The following is a 23,201-nucleotide window of genomic DNA, read 5'->3' on the forward strand; positions in this document are numbered from 1 at the left end:
GTAGGCAAAACTAAATTTCCTGTGTAAACACACGTTCGGAAAATCCGGATATTTAAAATCCGGAACCAATTTATTGATTTTTGTTTTAATAAATGTGAAGCCTGTATGTACTACTTCATACTGGATATACCAATTATAGTGTACATTTATTTTTTTCATTTTTTATACATATCATAATACAGGAGTTATTTGCTTAACAAAAAAATTGCCCATGGCCAGGCTGTCTTACTGTGGTGTGCTACCTGTATCTGTATAAACTGTAGAAAGGTGATGGGACACTATACCTTAACAGACACCTGATAATGTTACATTAATGCTACTCTAGCCGAGATGTGCTGTCGTCTGATTACACCCGAACGCTGGAGGACCGCGGTGTAGCTCGCTCTATCAATGTTTATGTTGTCTCAAATTCACACTGAAACTTTACACTTGATAAGTTTACGGTTAAGGGGGATATTGTCACTACTTTTCTGTAAACATTTCCACGTGGCAGCTAAGGCGGACCTTTTGGATGATTTGACGCGTCAACAATGGTTGTATTGGAATGATGTTAGACGTCTTTTCTTGGACGTGAAGCATATTATACTACTCTTATAACAGTATTTACTGCTTTTAGTCATAAGGTTAAAACTGAACATCAGCGGAGACGACAAGTGACACTTTATGGAATTATGTTTGTTTTTGTCAGGAAAACATCTATAAACGCCACTATATGATTTGGGCTGAAGCTCGACGCTATAAGGCCAAAATGAGAGCGAATAAAAGGAAAGCGTTAAGAATAGCAAGAAATATCTTTAAAAAAGATAAACTGCATAGTTTTAATGCTGGTGGTTATAATGTAAAACTGCTGATGAAATAAATTAACGAACTAATTAATAAATGCGTTTCACCACGGATAACAACATTATATCAGTTTGAATCATTTTTGGTGATAATAAGACTGCGTTTGAATCAGGACTGTAATTTTTTTTAATAATGTGTCATTTGAATAGATACATCCACTTATTCAGCTTGCATTCAATCTTAATTTTGTTTCGTCTTTAACTGCATATCTGCATTTTGCATTTACCGCTACATTGACAAATCACATTCTTCATCTTGACCAGTAACGCCACTTGTCGCGTCATATCCGGCGCCAAAAGAAAATTAGACGGCTATGCCGAGAAAGAAATATGAGGTCGAGCGGAAAAAAGTGACCTGACACTTACGATATGTACTGCATATTTCGTTGCCCCAAAAGAAATCAGTGTCTTAGTTCCACATTTGATGCCTCTAACATTTGTATAAATATTACGTGGGTACGCTCTTCTCAATCGCCGATGTAAAGGGGTGGCGGGATATTAAAACCGATTATGAATAATATGTTTGTTGTGCGTTGACTTTCTGGAGAGTAAACAAAACCGGAATTTGAAATTCTACAAGGTATTGAAAAACATTCAAATTATTCCTTGTATGTTAACGAGAAGAAACATCATTTTTGGCGGTTTGCAGCAATTAGTTCGCAACGGAATACATTGTTTCGGATGAATTACAACCGGAAAACAGTATGCACTACCATCTTTTTTGTTTTGGTTTAAGAAAATATAGCAATTTTCAAGGTTGCTCTATGATTACGTTCATGTTTAAGAACATTAGTTAGAATTAAGATATAATAATATTAAATGAGTATATTGCATCCACGTCAAAACGCACTTGGATATCCTGTTTCAATGTCCATTTTTCTACCATATGTTACAGGTATGCTGTATACATTGGTATACTACACCTGGTGTGTGAGTGTTAATGTTTATACTGTAAAATAAGACGAACACTGATGTATATTATACACCAGTTCCCTTTTAATCCGGGACGTGCGGACGCCTGATGCTACTCGCCAGTTGATACGGATAGGCCAATAATTGACAAAGGTACGGCAACAGAGAATTCTGTACGTTTTCACGAAAAGGCAAGCAATTTATACATTTTAATATCGACTATGTCCATTCTTCTTTGCCGGACACGATTCACCGGAACACGAGTGATAGGATTGGTTGGCCGGTACTATCACAACTCAAAAAATGTCGACACCGAATTTTCAGCAGCTGCAAGCTTGCTAAAGAACGAAGATCCTTTTCCCGGTGATATTAATTTCGATGACTACAGAAAGGCCTTCCGATCTATGTCAAAATGGGAGCTAGCACGTTCGATCGTTATTCTCAAACTATGTGCCAACAACAGAGTGGTGGACAGCAGTCTATCGGTAAGTAAATGATGTTTAATGATACACACACAAATACATATATATATTTAACTTAGCAACACAAATGACGAAGGAAGACAACTTTTTGACTCGTGCCCTGACCGGGCCTCGAACTCACGATCTTCGGCACCCAATCGCCTAGCCCCAGAAATACCCGCAGCCTATACCGCTGCACGAGATCGGCGTTCTTAAAAATAACGCTTCAATGGCGCAGTGATGGTCGGCCCGATACCCTGACATGATCATTGTGGAAATCGTCTATAAGATGATATGAATACCTGGATCGCAATGTATTTACATACATGGATACGAATTGTACATATATTATAAATATTTCTCTCGGTACAACTACGACAGGAAATTCAAATCTATATCTTCGGATCACCAACACATAGTGTACATGTATATGATACATATATATAACATATACAAATTATGGAGGTGCAGGCGCGGACCCAGGAATTTGAAAAGGGGGGGCAGTAATTTGGTGGTAATTCGAGCGGCGCAGGCGAGGGGTCTGGAGGCCGGATCCGCTAGTGTGGTGGACAAGTTTGGCTCATGTGCTGTACTGCACCTCGCCAAAAATCCGACTGAGTGTTATATCACAGTGTCACAATGTTGCGGCCGGCCACCTACAATTTCTGGAATCTGTTCATTCATAGCAGCTCGAACTACTACTCAATGTTTACTTATGATGGGATAGTCAGCAGCTACAATTTGTATGCATTGTTGTCAACCATGTGCGATGAATTCTGCACATACAATCATCTAATGCATGCTTTAACACGACTGCCTAGTTGTGTATAGAATTCCACACCCTTGGAGGCATCACATAAAATAAACACTTCTGTGTCATCTGCGTTAATATATTTTACATTGTGAAATGTAGCAAGAAAGCCTAGTAAACATAATCTGACCCATCTTCTCTAGCCAAGGCTTCTGTTTACGTTACACTCCACGAACCCTTGGCAGATATAGGTGTCTCTAGCGGGGATTTGAAATTACGCATGAAATTTTCGACCAATCGAAACGAGTGTTTCCGATCTACTTCATCTGGGATGTTTACAGACATAAATTGAGGCTTGTGTTATTTTGATGAGATATGTGATCAATGACTTCTATCAATTGATCAAACACTGTAATTATTTCTAGATAAAATGCCATGAAATAGTCAACAAGGTACATCTGTACTTGGCGCCGCAATTTTTGTTTACTTCGAAACCAAGCCTGAATGTAAAACGCGATTTGATTGGGTGCCCTGAGATTCCAGGGCGCGACGGTTTGAACACGACTATCCGTTTTACATTCAGGCTTGGTTTCGACTTGGAATCTGACATAATCAGCTATAACATAATGCTGTCGACTATGTTTAACGTGTAGAAACCGAAGTTATAGGGGAAAAGGATTGTGTATAGATATACAGATAGGGCGAATTACTACAAATAAACTAGTTTAGGTTTCGATTTACAGTGTCCCGACACTTTATCACTAACCCTCCAGCTCTGGGTTGCGAGTTATAAACCCACGTTGGGCAGTTGCCTGGTACTGACAGTAGGCCTGTGTTTTTCTCGGGAACTCCGGCTTTCCCCCACCTCCAAAACGAGGAATGTCCTTAAATGGCCCTGGCTGTTAATAGGACGTTAAACAAAAACAAACTAAACCTTGAGAAACAGTGGCGTTCAATGACGAAAAAATGGGAACGGAGAACACATTCAGTCACGGAAGCTTCGATATCTCCCTCAATTTCAATTTCTTTATTAACTGTGGGCCATATTGCCCATTAGTACATATTATAATATACAAAATCGTAAACAGCAATAGAAATTACAAAGTGGAACTCAGCATAAGAAAATTCCTTGTATCGAGAATTACATTGTACATTTGCGAACAATCAAATATGTTAAAATCAGTTACATTGTATGTATAGGTCACATTCTTTTGGTTGGTGGCTTGTCATTTGTCTGTGTTTGTTGAATATGTTACATGGTGTGGCGAGATACATTGTATATGTAATTGCAGAGTCCGATGTTTAAAAGGATTGTCGAATTTCTTTTATCAATTTCACACCTAGACCTGGAATTTAACATCCCAGAATCCACAGAAGATACTCTGAGTACCAAGAGTGACACTCTATGTTCGTATCATCCTCTAAAAGCTTGATAGATCTTAGGTACTAGTGATTTGGATACAAAAAGGTGTCCCAAGAATATCTGTGACAGAATCATGGTGATAGGAGTGATAATTATAGATTATAGTTAAGATGATATTATTTTACTATTATACAACTACGGGTGTTATATTAAGATATTAAACATTTTCATATTTCAGATAATTCAAACATTTGTTTTTAATGGGTCTTTGGTAAGATTTTGATTAAATAATCCAGAATCTATTCCTTTGCTTAACCATTGGGTACTGAAATATCTGTTTAGTTAATGACTACAGGCCGGAAGTTACTTGGTGGCACTCTGTTCGACAAAATAGCCAGGGGGACGGTATATGGTCAGTTTGTTGGTGGGGACACTCCAGAATCTCTCCAGAAGACAGTAGCACGCCTGCGCGATACCGGAATAGGCCCTTTGGTGGCTGTTTCCATGGAGGAAGATACTACGGATAACGTAATGTACGATCCACGAATTATCTAATTCATAAATGTATATTTACATATCTTATCAAATGCTGGTAAAAATCACAACAAAATCTAACAAATCGTGAATCTCGTGATTCTAATCAGCGACCTCCTAAAATGAGCTATTTTTTATCTAGTCAGAGTTGTCTCTCCTTACATCCACGGACATTTTATCCGGGTTTGACTTCTTCTGTTCTTAGCCTGCTTATCAAACTTAAATAACTGCCGCTATTATATGTTATAAACTGTATACGTACATCAACTTTAAGTACAGATGGGATTGAAAGCTGCTCTTAATAACCCAAGTTAGGTTAACATAGACGTAAAATGTGTACAGAGATATAGTACAGTGTTTGGTATATTTTTCTGCATAGTACAAAATAGCGAAATTGAGATAAATATTTTAGAGACAAACCAAGAATGTGGTTGCTTTGGTGATATTCAAAAGGAAAGTGAGTATAATCCTGTGTTAAAAACGAGACACTCACACGGCAAAACATTCTAATAAAAGGTACTTATTGGTTATCCGTTTGAAAACCTGCAAAAAGGCGAAATTTATTTGTATTTCGTAGAACAACCGTCTTAGATAATCAGTCGACGTGTTTATTATTATATAAAACTTAGACTCCATTCTGGAGGTAATGGACTTTCCATTCTGAATTTTTATTTGAAGCATCATGCTCTGATCTAGATCCTCTGGAAGTTTTAGGTTACTCACATTTCCATTGCTTTTATGAACAGTATCATTTACAAACGTTCTTAATGTTTATTGTTAAGATTTTATTTAATAATGACATAAAGACATTTATTGTTTAGAGAAGCTGACCGGAAGTACGATCGAAATTTAAAAGCTACCCTGGATTGCTTACACGTCATGTCCGGTCTTGAGGATCCTCATCCAATGATGCAAGTGAAGATTACCGCCCTTCTCCCAGCTAAACTTTGCGTGAGTGAGCAACTTATTATATAATAGCAAACCCTATGCATGTAAAAATGAAGGAATGTTTTAAAAATCAAATGAAATGCGTAATTTTCTCTGAAATTCTCGTCTATTTTTAAATTAATTGTTGAGAATATTGTATTACCTATATTGTATCACAAAAAGGGATGAAGTTGACGTGTGACATCAGTATTATGGCTTGAGTTCGTTAAATACTGAAATGTTTGATTTTTACATCGCACTATTGTAGTAAAATGGTAAGTACCTGTGTACAAATATTATATTTAGGTTTGCCTTTCCTTTGGTGCGACATTGATTTATATATGTGTTCACCCGGTTCATATCATCTTCCCGACATATATAATAACTATCATGATTTTTTTTCACGTTTGTGCATAATGTAAGTCTGATGGAGCGTGAATGGGGTTTGTACGTGGACCTGTGGTTTATTGTTTGCGTTCAGGCTTATTTGGTGTAAAACGGATATGTGTTTATTTTATGCAAGCTTACAATTATGCATGTAATTTTGACGAGTTCGGGTTACATGTGGCATCTTAGACCTACATGTATGTTATTTATATCAAACACCGGAGTTAAAGTTACCTGCTACATTTTGCACCAATGTGTTCGCTGTATTGTGTTATTTAGTCATTTGTTGTTTATTACATTTACTATTGTAAGTAAACAATATAATTTGTGGCTAATTGTGGTTAGTTAATGCTATGTAATATATGTTATATTTCAACTTATACTGTATATACGAGTAAACTATAATTTGTTTTCGAATTATTGCTTTATGATACTGTATATTTCACACAGAACATATTTGTGATATCTACGGTTATTTGTTGCATTGTACCTACATGTACACCCCGTAATTTACTTCTGAGTTAAGGTTTAACGGGTTGTATGCTCCATTTCATACTGTAAGTAAAAATAAATTATAACATACTAGCTTCCTTTCACACTTATTTGTTTTTTGTGGTAGTATTAACTTGTAATTCAACATTTTGCATATCAGCTATAATTTTTTAGGAGTTAAGGCTTTATGCTACCTTTCACACTTATTTGTTTGGGAGTGATGTTTTTATGCTACCTTCCACACTAATTTGTTTAGGAGTTAAGGCTTAATGCATTCTTTTGCACTAATTCGTTTAGAAGTTAAGGCTTTATGCTACTTTTCACACTAATTTGTTTTGGAGTTCATGCTTAATGACATTCTTCACACTAATTTGTTTGCGAGTTAAGGCGTTTTGCTACCTTTTACACTTATTAGTTTGGAAGTTAAGGCTTTATGCTACCTTTCGCACGAATGTTTTAGGGGTTAAGGCGTTATGCTACCTTTCGCACGGATTTGTTTGGGAGTGGTAGCTTTATCCTACCTTCCACACTTATTTGTTTAGGAGTTAATATCTAATGCTATCTTTCGCAATAATACGTTTAGGAGTTAAGGCTTTATGCTACCTTTCACATTTATGTGTTTATTAGGAGTTCATGTTTTATGCTATTTTTCACACTAATTTATTTTCAAGTTAAGGCTTTATGCCACCCTTCACACTAATTTGTTTAGGAGTTACGGGTTATGCTACCTTCCACACTTATTTGTTTAAGAGTTAAGATCTAATGCTATCTTTCGCACTAACATGTTTAGGAGTTAAGGCTTTACTCTACCTTTCACACCACATGTAAAATATATCAAACACGTATCAAAGTTATGGTTTATGTAACACGCAGAATACAGGTTTGTGATTCAAATCGAGGCAAACTTGAATGCAGAGAGACTCAGAGTGAATATTGTAATTGAACGTATTTGGTTTCTCAGTTCGAAGTAAACAACAACAACAATTAAATGAAAAGTCATTATATACCTACATGATATTTTTATACTATACTGATCGATAGATTAAATATAAGCAATTCAATTTGACAGGAGGCGATATCAACGCACGTGCCCCACCCATCACAGGCAGGTCACGTGGTAGAGAATATAGCCAATGGGATCTTAAACGAAAATAATAAGGTAATGAAGAAAAAGGACAAATATAGTACGAAGTCATGTATTATACATGTAATACGTATAATACTGTACATTCGACATAACGAACGTTATTGGAATGAATCCATTTTTCTACACCCTTTTTCTTACATGGCATAGATTTACGCATTACATTTAGGTGTACACGTACATGTGTATATACATGTATCTAACATCCATTAAGCGCAATGCAGGTACTTCCCTCGTCTGTCAATACAACCAATATACATGTAGAGGCGAGGGTTAAATCAGGAGGACACTTGCTACTTCTTATTATCACTTAATGAATAATTTATATTCTTTTTATCCTTGCTATCATTTTAATAAAGAGATAAGACTTAACTTAATATGAGAAAATCAAAGCTTTAACTAATGTTGGATAGAAACATATACCCAGTATACAACAATTTTTGGGATACTGATTTTTTTTTTATCTGGGATATCTATCAACTCAAGCGCTAAAAGGTTTTTTTCGTATTTACGAGATAAAACATTTAAGGCCCGGTATAACAGGGGGAAAAGAAAAGAAAAAGATAACCTGACCGAATTTTAGATGATTAAAAATCATTTGTTTATGACTGCATTTTAGACTCTCTGTAACATATTATAACCTATATAACCGTAGATATATATATTGTTCAATGTGTAACACTTGGAAAGTTATGATATCATATCCTATGAAGCGCATCAGAGTATAAATATTGTGTATTGTTACTTATAATCGTTATTGCACGGTACGCGGTATGGAAGTCTTACTGGGTATGGAGGAGGACATTCGTATACAAATACACTGCAAATCAAACATTGCCGTTTACTGCCTTTGCGCTTATCATTTTTTTTTTTTTTTTTTTTAGATATCTATGGAATTTCTGACTGAAGAACAAATGGCTGAACTACACAGGGGCTTGTCACGACTGAAGCAGTTATGTGAGGTCTGATTCTTCGCCATTTTAGAATAGTTAATGTAAATTTCAGTAAGTCTGTTTTATCGCACAAAAGGATTTGACAAACCAAATACGTGTACTTTTTTTTAAATGTCACTCCGCAATTATAAGTACTGCCCCTTACGGGAAAATACCAAACTTTGCATGAAACATTAAAATGCGGCCAGTTGAAATTGACGCGCAACACACAGATACAGACAGGAGTCTGCTTCCGGTGAGTATTTATAGAAAAAGATCTGCATAATTTGTAAATGAATCCTAGAGTGATCAGATCAATTACACAGTTAATCAGTGTAGTGAAGATTTAAGTATATGTTCGTATGGCTTATATATTTCAATTATTTTTATCATTTTAGGCTGCCGTAGATAAAGGTGTTATTGTTATGGTGGACGCTGAATACACCTACCTTAACCCTGCCCTAAACCTCCTATCTCTGGCGATGATGTTGGTCTGTAACGGACAAAAGACATTGGTGTATTACACCTATCAAAATTACCTCAAGGTGAATATGGACGAATCTTAACAAATATACATCTGTACAGTCCTCATAATGAGTGTGACGAGAATCATATGCATAATTGTTGATTGTGATCTACAATGTACATCAAACAAAAGAAATGTATATTTCTGTACAGATCAAACACAGTATATCTACTAGTATTATCAGTTTATTACGGATGAACGAGGTAAAACCATCATAACTAGTGCGAACGAAAGACGTTGTACATAAGCTTCCAACTTACTTAATGAAGACGATACACTGTACTAACACCATATTTAGTACGGACGATACACTGTACTACCACCATATTTAGTACGGACGATACACTGTATTACCATCATAGTTAGTACGGACGATACACTGTACTACCATCATAGTTAGTACGGATGATACACTGTACTACCACCATAGTTAGTACGGACGATACACTGTACTACCACCATAGTCAGTACGGACGATACACTGTACTACCACTATAGTTAGTACGGACGATACACTGTACTACCACCATAGTTAGTACGGACGATACACTGTACTACCACCATAGTCAGTACGGACGATACACTGTACTACCATCATAGTTAGTACGGACGATACACTGTACTACCACCATAGTTAGTACGGACGATACACTGTACTACCACCATAGTTAGTACGGACGATACACTGTACTACCACCATAGTTAGTACGGACGATACACTGTACTACCACCATATTTAGTACGGACGATACACTGTATTACCATCATAGTTAGTACGGACGATACACTGTACTACCACCATAGTTAGTACGGACGATACACTGTACTACCATCATAGTTAGTACGGACGATACACTGTACTACCACCATAGTTAGTACGGATGATACACTGTACTACCACCATAGTTAGTACGGACGATACACTGTACTAACACCATAGTTGGTACGGACGATACACTGTACTACCACCATAGTTAGTACGGACGATACACTGTACTACCACTATAGTTAGTACGACGATACACTGTACTAACACCATAGTTGGTACGGACGATACACTGTACTGCCACCATAGTTAGTACGGACGATACACTGTAATACCACCATAGTTAGTACGGACGATACACTGTAATACCACCATAGTTAGTACGGACGATACACTGTACTACCACCATAGTTAGTACGGACGATACACTGTACTATCACCATAGTTAGTACGGACGATACACTGTACTAACACCATAGTTAGTGCGGACGATACACTGTACTACCACCATAGTTAGTACGGACGATACATTGTACTACCACCATAGTTAGTACGGACGATACACTGTACTACCACCATAGTTAGTACGGACGATACACTGTACTACCACTATAGTTAGTACGGACGATACACTGTACTACCACCATAGTTAGTACGGACGATACACTGTACTACCACCATAGTTAGTACGGACAATACACTGTACTATCATCATAGTTAGTACGGACGATACACTGTACTACCACCATAGTTAGTACGGATGATACACTGTACTACCATCATAGTTAGTACGGACGATACACTGTACTACCACCATAGTTAGAACGGACGATACACTGTACTACCATTATAGTTAGTACGGACGATACACTGTACTACCACCATAGTTAGTACGGACGATACACTGTACTACCATCATAGTTAGTACGGACGATACACTGTACTACCACCATAGTTAGTACCGACGATACACTGTACTACCACCATAGTTAGTACAGACGATACACTATACTACCATCATAGTTAGTACGGACGATACATTGTACTACCACCATAGTTAGTACGGACGATACACTGTACTACCACCATAGTTAGTACGGACCATACACTGTACTACCATCATAGTTAGTAAGGACGATACACAGTACTACCACCATAGTTAGTACGGACGATACACTGTACTACCACCATAGTTAGTACGGACGATACACTGTACTACCATCATAGTTAGTACGGACGATACACTGTACTACCACCATAGTTAGTACGGATGATACACTGGTCTACCACCATAGTTTGTACGGACGATACACTGTACTACCACCATAGTTAGTACGGACGATACACTGTACTACCACCATAGTTAGTACGGACGATACACTGTACTACCATCATAGTTAGTACGGACGATACACTGTACTACCACCATAGTTAGTACGGACGATACACTGTACTACCATCATAGTTAGTACGGACGATACACTGTACTACCACCATAGTTAGTACGGACGATACACTGTACTACCGCCATAGTTAGTACGGACGATACACTGTACTACCACCATAGTTAGTACGGACGATACACTGTACTACCACCATAGTCAGTACGGACGATACACTGTACTACCACCATATTTAGTACGGACGATACACTGTACTACCACCATAGTTAGTACGGACGATACACTGTACTACCACCATAGTTAGTACGGACGATACACTGTATTACCATCATAGTTAGTACGGACGATACACTGTACTACCACCATAGTTAGTACGGACGATACACTGTACTACCACCATAGTTAGTACGGACGATACACTGTACTACCACCATAGTTAGTACGGACGATACACTGTACTACCACCATAGTTAGCACGGACGATACACTGTACTACCACCAAAGTTAGTACGGACGATACACTGTACTACCACCATAGTTAGTACGGACGACAGACACCACTTTTCTACCACCATAGTTAGTACGGACGATACACTGTACTACCATCATAGTTAGTACGGACGATACACTGTACTACCACCATAGTTAGTACGGACGATACACTGTACTACCACCATAGTTAGTACGGACGATACACTGGTCTACCACCATAGTCAGTACGGACGATACACTGTACTACCACCATAGTTAGTACGGACGATACACTGTACTACCACCATAGTTAGTACGGACGATACACTGTACTTCCACCATAGTTAGTACGGACGATACACTGTACTACCACCATAGTTAGTACGGACGATACACTGTACTACCACCATAGTTAGTACGGACAATACACTGTACTACCACCATAGTTAGTACGGACGATACACTGTACTGCCACCATAGTTAGTACGGACGATACACTGTACTACCACCATAGTTAGTACGGACGATACACTGTACTACCACCATAGTTAGTACGGACAAAAGACACCACTTTTCTACCACTACCATAAAACGCCGAAATACATATCATAATCTAGAACGAATATTCATACCCTGCCTACACTGCTCTCCGGCAGGGTATGAAGTCTCTCCTATTGCCGATAGTGTAGCAAGCCCCGATGTGATTCACATCGGACAGTATTAGCTGCGGTTAAAATTTTCTCGGATAAAAAAACACATGTAAATTGTTGATTCTGGTATCTATTATCAATATTCAAGCCACAAACCTTCACATTACGTCAATTGGTTGACAATAAATAGTAAAATCCAAAACGAGCAAGCCACACGGAGATATCAGTTCAAACATACCGCCATCTTTGATACAAGTGTAAAGGTCAATTTCCTTATAAGAAAATCAAAATAAATTGATGCTAATGAGATTTCCCGCGAGACTTCAACAGAAAAACATATTCGGAATTATATACCTCGGTGAGGAAGGTCAATTCATTCTGAAATTATTTAATAACGCAAAGTAAGATTTCGCGAGAAGTATCATGGCGGAACACGGAGACAACTCCGAGCAGTTTGATATCAGAATATGCGAATTAAAGACTTCTAGATTAGACGGTAGGCTAATACATTGCAAAATTGTATTAGAAATGTTTAATTATACGAACTATTACTCCAAAGTTAAACGATATCCGCTATTTGTAGCATTTTCGAGGTTCACTGTTTTGCTATATTACGAGTCATGGGAGGGAATCGTAGCTCTGACGACGACCATCTGTCAGAAATTGTCCGTCCGTCGTCCAGAGCTACGTTATCGCAGCTAATCATAATCGAGATCGATGTTAAAGTATGGAAGGAAGACGATTAAAGCACTTCACCGACAATGCATTATGGAAAACGCATTATAGACGAGCCGCACAAAAATCATCATCTACAGATGTACATGTATATCACTTGAAAAACTACATGTGTCATTGGAAAACAAAAGGATTGGTTGGGTGTGGAGATCTCTCCACAAGGTTATCTGCAAAGGAACATAAAGGACGAAAGACGCCATTTTATACAATATAACTGACGAGAACAATTAGATATGTTTATCTGGTTTGATCCTGTTATTGTGTATATAGATAGGTAAATTGGCTCCTACCCTAATGTCCTCCTAATCTTGGATTTCCCAGGGGATGGATGACTATATGAAGACCGACCTGTCCTATATACACAGCCACGGGGTCGGGTTTGGTACTAAACTTGTCCGTGGTGCTTACATTGACAAGGAGAGACGTCTCGCCCGGGAGTTAGGATACCCCGACCCTACCAACCCCTCCCACGTGGCTACTTCAGACACTTACCACAAGTCAATGTATATCATGCTTGACAATATCGCCGCGGACCCGCGAAAATCGTCCGCCATTATCGCCAGTCACAACGAGGCTACCGTATCTAAAGCTGTCAAAAGGTATGTTTTAAAATATGATAAAAGTCCGGTTGTCCCCACGCTTGATTTATACCACTCATAAATGACCAAATGTTTGTATTCTAATTAAGAAGTACATCATAAAGGAATATCAACTTGTACCTTTAAAGAAACTCAAGACGTAGATTTATTTTGGGACATTTTCTTTTTTTCAAGCGTTGCAATATTTGTAATAAGACTATTTACAAAAATAATACCTCTTTATGAGAGAAAAAAAATACAATTTTCACACTTTCGTCAATCAACACTCGATGTACACGTACGGTAGTATCTGTCCCCATTTGCTGTTTAACCGGAATTAGTCGAGTAATCACAAGACTATCTCGTGACTAGATCGGCCATTTACGAAACATCGAATTTCTGCCTGAACGAGCCTGTCATGTAGCAACCCGAAAACTGCATTTGTTCCATGTGTATTCAATCTACTTCCCTTTCTTTGTTCTAGTCGCCCGTGCTATTTTGATCATGGAATCGTTTTTGTTCTTATATATAAAATGTATGTAAACATGTATTTTATGTGACCATTAAATGTCTTTGTTCCGTATAATGTCAGCTTGTTGATGATGTGTTGGTTCCAATATTAGTTTGTCTTGTTATTTTTCGGATTATAAGAGTTGGTGCCACGAAGCGAGGATAATTGTGTCGTGTTGTCATTTCTCTATGTAATTCCCCAACGTATCCCCCGAATGTAACAGTATGGTAGTCAGACTATACGTATACACGAGTCAGGATTCCATCATAACTTTGTTACCTAAATTACCATCGCATAGTTAACACTTTAATAAAGGTTTATTTTTTTCAGATTTTTTTTTGTGGTGACTTGTAAATTCCATAATTAACAGATTAATAACAATTATTATCGGTTACAAAACAGAAAACCTAACCACCGAGTCCCTTCACTATATTGAAAAGCGAAAAGATAAAAGGAAACACCATTTCCATCATGAAAGACTTGTTATGGGTTGACAAAGAGAGATGTATAGTAATGGCGTTTCCTGGTCAATAACCCATACCTAAATTACTTCTATATAAAGCAAATGCTTAATACTCTTTCCATTTTCAAGGAAAAATCAATTCATCACCCTAAAGATATCGACACAAGCAAACTGGTGTCCTTCATTTTATTAAAATGCTATTTTTTATTGTTTGTTTCAGGATTAGAGACCTACAGATTAATCCTCAATGTGGATCAGTTTTCTTTGGACAACTATTTGGAATGTGTGAACATGTAACATTCACGCTAAGTAAGAATTTGCTTTGTAATACAGCGTAGATGTGCACACCCTCTGTACCCTAGGGGATAACGTTAATCCCCCCCCCCCCCCCCCCCAAAAGAAAAAAGAAGATTTTTCTTCGATTTTGCAGCATATCCAAGGGGTGCAGAGAGTAAACGTGAACATAACCCCTGGAGTGTCTAACATACGATTTCCACCACTGATAAGATTGGTTGTCGCTTATCCTTTGGAGATGTTTTCTGTTTGTTCTTTTATGTGGGCAATAGGTGCTTAGCACGTTTATAAGTCCGATTATAGACTAATATATAGAGAAAGGTCTGGAACCCCTCCGTCCTGCAAAAAAATGTTTAATTTCATTCAAAGTGTAGTCAAAATTTTACAAGAAAATATTTTTCAATGGTGATATAGTCTATTTCTTACGAAAGCCGGTTGGGACCATTTTCGTAGAAGAAAATAAAATTTTTTTCGCGTTATTACGCGAAACTTACTCGTTATATCGCGAAACTTTCGCGTAATTACGCGAAACTAACGCGTTATTACGCGAAACTAACGCGTTATATCGCGAAACTTTCGCGTAATTACGCGAAACTAACGCGTTATATCGCGAAACTTTCGCGTTATTACGCGAAACTAACGCGTTATTATGCGAAACTTACGCGTTATATGGCGAAACTTTCGCGTAATTACGCGAAACTAACGCGTTATATCGCGAACCTTTCGTGTAATAACGCGAAACTAACGCGTTATTACGCGAAACTAACGCGATATATCGCGAAACTTTCGCGTTATTACGCGAAACTAACGCGTTATATCGCGAAACTTTCGCGTAATTACGCGAAACTAACGCGTATTAGGCTATGATATGACTGTGATATTCCCCCTTTCCTGATTAGCCAATTCTAAACATTCTCACTTTGCACAAATATTATTATCAACCCCGAAGCCGTGCTACAGTGTAGGACAAAACACCCCGACCCCAACCCCCGGACTTTAGCCCCCCACCCACGGACAAAAGCCCCGTCTATATAAATTTAGTTGGTATACTTTATATACTATTAGTAAATCTGTATTTTTAATAGTAAATAGTGATGTTATAATACAAGTAGTATTTCATCAATAATCGCCGATTACATGGTGCCAGCAGGTTCCTAAAACATCTCCTTTTTCAGTATCTGTGTCTCAAATTATAATATAATTATTGTAATTTTAGGAAATCATAGAAATAATATAAAAATAAATTAATACAACAGTTCAATAAGTTGTTGTTTGGTGCGGTTGTTTATATTGCAGAAGCCACTGGTGACTGAAGTCACTTTTACATATTTGTATATATAGCACTTAATTTAACTCAATATAACCATTGCTAAAATCAGACAATGAATTTTTTTTTCAAATCAATAAAAAATATTTATTTTTATAAAGGGGCTTTTGTCTACTTTTTGATTAGTGTGAAGGGGCTTTTGTCCTAGGGGCTAATGTCCACGGGGGCTTTTGTCCGTGACCCCTCTCGTTACAGAGTGCTATGATCACCAAATAGTAAAGTACGTACCCAAATATAATAACAGGGCCTATTCCGCAATCCTTGACGTCAAATCCAGGGTGACATAACAATCCAACAACTATTCCATGTCGTCAAAAATGTATGCTTACATGTACATGTAGGTACGTGCTCCCGGACAGAGTTTAATAGACTGAATTCTTAAATGTTTTAGTTTTTACATTTTGTTGAATTTTAAGTAACAATAAACAATATAGTTAAAATTCATTGTTGACTTTGACTTATTAATTGTCATTTTGAATTTTTCTCCGGTCGATCACTATTATTTTTTCAATCCTATGACAGGTAATGATAATCATTCTGTAATATGAAAATGTATCAGTTTTGTCATATAATAAAGCAGTTATCGACCTGTTTTCAGGTGAACACGATGACCTTCGGCCTCGGGAAATATCATTTTCTCGAGTTTATCAATCATAATATTCACCTGAAAACAGGTCGATAATTGTATAATATCACGAAAGTTTTGCTTTATTATGCGCAGCAGGTTCTATAAGACTATGAAATGGTTTCAGAGAATCAGATAATGACTCTAAAGATGGAGGGCGAGAACGAAGTTGTTTTTCTGTCCAGAATTTTGTAATTCATTGAGAATGAATAATGCAACATCGGATATATCCGAGAACTAATTTCCCTATTGTTAAACACTATCGTTTCAAATATCGTTTAAGTGTTGAATTGCTGAAAACAACACTATCCACTTTTGTTAAAAAAACTCAAAATTTCAGCTTGGGATAGGCCAAGCTCAAAATAAAATCTCACTAAACTGTCGTGCCTCATGTCAATACTCTTCAAAAGTAGTCGATACTTCTTATAGCTATCTATATATATTCGTGATATAACACGTTAGTTTCGCGTAATTACGCGAAAGTTTCGCGATATAACGCGTTAGTTTCGCGTTATTACGCGATAGTTTCGCGTAATAACGCGTTAGTTTCGCGTAATTATGCGAAAGTTTCGCGATAAAACGCGTTAGTTTCGCGTAATAACGCGTTAGTTTCGCGTAATTACGCAAAAGTTTCGCGATATAACGCGTTAGTTTCGCGTAATAACGCGAAATTTTTTTTATTTTCTTCTACGAAAATGGTCTCAACCGGCTTTCGTAATTTCTTTTACGCGCAGCTTCAAACTCTGAAAAGGGATGGATTTTCTTTAGTCGGACACGATCGAGAACATTTTTTTCAAACGAAAATGTCTATCCGCTACACAGAAAACGTGACGGTCTACAATTTCAGGGTTTGGTGTTAACAAATATGAGGTCAAAACAAACTTATTTCCTTGTCTAACGCTTTATTCCATTTCTCCTCTCGTGCTCCCCATGGTTGTTTTCTGCATCGACAGGTACATGTATCAGTGTCAAGTCGACGGCCATCTCGGTTTACAAAACTTGAATGGCAAGTGGCAAGATGGCCCTCGACCTGACACTGATACTAACATATTGTAAAAGTCATCAGTGTTTTTTTCCCAGCCACTTGTTATAACTCTACGTTTCTTAATCCGAATTGTTAGAAATTAGAATTAGGATATCACCAAGAAGTCACGCAAAATACTCGATTTACCTCCCCTGGTTCATTCGTGTTTGAACTTTTTGATTGAACTTTGACCGCTCAGATTTTCTAGAAATCTTGTTCAGTTTTAACAGAGACGTATGTGGTATAAACGTCTCTTGTTTTTACCATTTGGGGCAAAGAAGTATTCCTGTTCTCCTGTTGAACTTTACGCAAAAAAAAAAAAAAGAAAACAAATCCATTTGAAACGAGTTTCCATGGGATCATTCTGTTGAAGGAGACAATCTGGCATTCCTTTTTGGTTCTTAGCCCCCGTAGTTTGTATTGTAGCAAATGTCGTTCGATTTTAATAATCGAGATATTTTGTTGCTGCTCGGCACACAAAGCAGTGCGGCCGCATCGTGGTTTCCACGTGTTTTTTTCATTTTCAAGAGAAATAATTTAGTCGTTGACTTTATTTCAACTTGCAGTTGTTATAAATGACTACTGATTATACTGAGTGTATACCACAGTGCAGTATAGTTTATTAATTCATTATATAATATTGTAATATTGTAATACTGTAAAGAGATTTAGACACACATCATTGTCACAGAAATCGCTGAATTTTGATGTAATGTTTAACCATGTACAGACTTGATTTGATATACAGTGTATGTTTGTATAGAAACTTGTTAGTAAAGCGCGACAGAGTAGTTTATGCCGGAAATGCAACCGACAAGGATATTCTCTTAAGACTATGATTTGATATGTTTACATTTTGTCCAGGTGAGATGGAGATGCCAGTTTACAAGTCCATACCATACGGATCTGTTCAGGATACTCTCGCCTACCTGTCCCGGAGAGCCATGGAGAACCGATCTGTACTGGAGAGGGTCCAAAGGGAGAAAACTCTCATGTGGAAAGCTCTGAAGGAACGCTAGATAAAAATGACCATGCTATCATATTGTAGTACATTGATGCGATAACGCTATTGTGACGTCTTTGGTAATAGAGTCGCACCCATTATACCAAGTAGGGGCCCAATTAAATTAGACACGGGGTTTCCATATATCACCCAGTTCTACAATATAGCTACATGTATATACGATACCATAAAATCGACGACTTCTCCGTTTAACCACTATTAATATATTCATTGAAAAACATCATACCTGAATAGTTCTGTCAGGTATATTTTAGTCCCCCCACCTAGTTTTAACATTCTTTTATTTCGAATAAGTGCGAAGTGTCACAAGCCGCCATTGTGGATCCGAGTGTACACGATTCAGTTCCATAGCGTGTACTTTCTATTACGAGTACATCAGATTCGTGACTGCACAATTGGTATGGACCCGACACAGGATATCCGAGTCCAAATTCTCATATCTAACAGGGAAAATATATACCTTAATAACTGAATTGTTGACAGGAAGACACTGAAGAAGTTGAAATCAGGGACACGACTCTTTAGTATCAGCCGCATACCGCGATCTGTTCTCACATTATAATCTCGCAGGTAAATAGTATAATAAATGTCACAAATTCAATTTTCCTATTGCTAATTTCTCCATTCAAGATAGTGTCATCCCAGCTTCTAAACCAACGATGTTTTTATATCAGAGTTTATTCAATGACTTGTTCTCAATATCATGGTTTCCGTTACATAACAGTTGGTGACGGAAAAATAAAAGATTTTCGAAAGTTGGAAAAACCCATGGAAAGGCTTCATGGTTGACATAATATATCTCAATGAGAAAGTTTCTATTTCTGTATGACATAACTAGAAATTGACCTAGTTTTCATAGCCGGTGTTGTAGATAACACGGCAGACGGTCACTGTTTAGAAACACCTGGTCTCATTTCCATTTTACTTATTCAAGCGTCTCCATATGATTATCTAATTGCACAAAATGAATCTCATAACCACTTAGGGCTTACCTTTAATAGTAAAGGAACATAGGCGGACCATATTTCTAATGTGTATCAAAAAGCTAACTCTAGGTTAAGTTTACTTCGTGTATTAAAAAAAATAGTTGATAGGAAAACCTTGAAAACTTTATATACTTCATACATAAGACCAATATTAGAATATGCTGATGTAGTTTGGGACATTTGCACTCAAGCCGAATCTGATCTTCTTGAATATATTCAACTGGAATCGAAGCCATGCGTATAACAGGACTCAGAAGAGGTACTTCCCACCATATCTTATATAATGAAACTCAACTAGAACCTTTAAGTAAAAGAAGAAAGAATCATAAACTTGTATTAATGTTCAAAATTATTAATAACCATACTCCATTGTATCTCTCTAATATTATACAACCATATTTAAATGTAAACAATATATACACTTTTAGAAATAACAGAGTATTTAATATACCACAGTCACGAACTAATAGTTACATGAAAAGGTTTTTTCCTTCAACTATGACTATGTCGAATTCACTTGATATTTCCATTAGAGACTCTATTTCAATTTCTTCTTTTAAATGTAAGTTAAAAACTACTAATGATATAACCATTTCTGAACTTTTCATTAATTCTGCTCCCAGACAACTTAACATAATTTTATGCCAGCTTAGAAAGTTTAAAAGTGACCTTAATTATGATAAACATTTTGATCACCTGATTGATAACCCATCCTGTGTATGTGGTGCTCCTAGTGAAGATTTAGTGCATTTTTTCTTTCAATGTCCCATGTATTCCAATTCTAGGCACCATATTCTATCCATCTACAACTTGTTAGGTTATATAAATCTTCAATGCCTAGTGTGTGGCATCCTTAATGCTCCTGATCATTTAAATATCTCTATTCTATATCACGTAAACTTATATATTAAATCCTCAAAACGTTTTTCTGTGTATAAATAAGAAACTATATGTAATACTGTCTTTAGTAGTAATACAATTATATACATTTACTCAACTATTATAGCAAGTTTGTTATGTTAAATACTCATCCTTATAACATTCTAGTATGAAAGTATGAATGAATGTGTGTGAGTGAGTTATTGTTGTTTATTACATTACATATAACTTTTCATTTTAGGCTTGGTGGAAATATGTTGTGTCTTCACTTTATCAAATAATAGTTTTGTTTTCTAACTAAGTAATTTTGAATAGTAGTTATCTCTATACTTATAACACCTATTCTATTTCATTTCATGATGAACATATAATTCCTTACATTAATCCCTTTTGAATTAGATACTATACATGTAATGATATATAATTTCTGTAGAAATAATAAAGTGAAACATATCATCTTTCTACCAAGCCTAACCGGAAGTAATAGAAGAAGACTGATATAGGCATTGCGCCTGTTGTCTTATTCTTTTGACAATACTTTGTATTTATTTATATTTGTATTGTTAATAAAATATTTCTGAAATGAAATATGATTCTATTTTTAATTAATAGTTTTATTCAAGTACATGTACTCGGGTATGTTCCGGGAATATGAAAATATAAAATGTTTTTTAACTCAATATAACTTTTCGGCACTTTTCACTTTGAGATTGGCAATAATGCTTATCAATGATTCCTTTTTTTCGGATAAAAGGGATAATTGGGTTAAGATATTCAGTAGAAATGTCATATGTGAATTTTGTTTATCAGAAATGATTGGATAATCTTTATATAATCAAAAAGAGTTAAGGTTTAGAAAACCAAGCATATGGTCTTCACAACAATGGCTGGTGTTTATTGTAAATAATGCATTATGATTCAATTTTTCAAGTGTTGTAATATATAGGTACGGATGTTGTGGCGGATATTGTTGATGCCTGGCGGATAGCGATAGCCAGCTCAAACAGGCTGGTGTCAACCTCACAGCACTGTAGTAGTAGGTGCAACATAATATAGATACAGCAGTACCTCCATAAAGTCATTATCTCTTTTAGTGCTAAATCATTGTCATTTATAGAATAAATGGTCTTGTTTCTTGTTGGGTTTTTTTTTGTCAAACTTATTTTATCTATTTCTGTGTCTATTCTTTTCATAAATCAGTTTCCTCAGCTTGATATTCGCCAATTTTTATCTGTTTTTGTTGATCAATATGTCAAACATTTATATGAGACAATTTATCTTTATCCGTGTTTGGTTTATTCAATAAACGGTGCTTCCAACACATTTGGCGGGATCTTGAGAAGTGGGAGGAAGCACCTGGTAAAATAACCGTGGAGGACAGTAACTAATGTCCTTATCAAATCTTCGCGAAATAATCAATGATATAGCAAAAGATGCTGCCCAACCTTATGGAGGGTTAAAAGGGACATAAGTCAAACATAATATTTTCATTCTTTTTTCTTACTTTTTTTTACTTTTCTAATTGCAACTTCTCATTATTTGTCATTACAGCTTTATTTCTCCCAGTTTTAATGCTTCATTTTACATTATTACTTTTTTTAATTCAAAACTCTTTATTTTAACATTTTATCTTCAATTTTGCATTTTGTCTTTTTTTCTTTTCTTTTTTCTACTGTTGTTTAGATTTTATATTTAAACTTTAAAGTTTGAAATAAAACTGTATTGTTCTCCAATTTTACAACTTGTAAAATAACTATTATTGCTAAAACATGTTACATGAAAGATGAAAACTAAAAATGAAGAGAGAAAGAAAGGGGAAAAAGTAAGAAATAGAAAGTTAGAATTGTATCCCAAAAACCCTTACGCATTTTTCATCTTCATTCTATCGCCAGAGGGTGCTCAAATCAATCGCTTCGGAAGTAGGCCTAAGGATTACTCCCTACAGCAGCCATGGCAACAGTGACTCTCAAATTCCTACCAATGCCCGACTGAAACACTTCATCATTGTTTGGATTAAGCTTTGGCCCTAAATTATACACTCACTGCTTTTTATCCTTACTATTCGAAATAATATCAATATTATATCCTCAGATGATAAAATCCTAGTTAAAAAAAGTGTTTACGACACCGAGCCCGTTTTTTCGTGTCTTCTCCGGTTGAATGGCACAGGCAGTAGGCCAAGAGCTCGAAGTAC

The 23,201-nt window shown here is 36.5% G+C and overlaps 1 protein-coding gene across 1 annotated transcript; it reads left to right on the forward strand.

Annotated features, from left to right (window-relative positions):
* Positions 1 to 1,816: 1,816 nt before the first annotated feature.
* Positions 1,817 to 21,595, forward strand: LOC117333135 (hydroxyproline dehydrogenase-like). The gene is made up of 9 exons (XM_033892274.1): positions 1,817 to 2,239; positions 4,672 to 4,862; positions 5,685 to 5,814; positions 7,739 to 7,828; positions 8,698 to 8,775; positions 9,144 to 9,290; positions 13,618 to 13,895; positions 15,069 to 15,157; positions 18,983 to 21,595. The coding sequence occupies exons 1-9, from the start codon at positions 1,976 to 1,978 to the stop codon at positions 19,135 to 19,137; spliced, it is 1,422 nt and encodes a 473-aa protein (XP_033748165.1). The 5' UTR covers positions 1,817 to 1,975; the 3' UTR covers positions 19,138 to 21,595.
* The last annotated feature ends 1,606 nt before the right edge of the window (positions 21,596 to 23,201 follow it).

Source organism: Pecten maximus, chromosome 8, assembly GCF_902652985.1.
Source record: "Pecten maximus chromosome 8, xPecMax1.1, whole genome shotgun sequence".
NCBI lineage: Eukaryota > Metazoa > Mollusca > Bivalvia > Pectinida > Pectinidae > Pecten > Pecten maximus.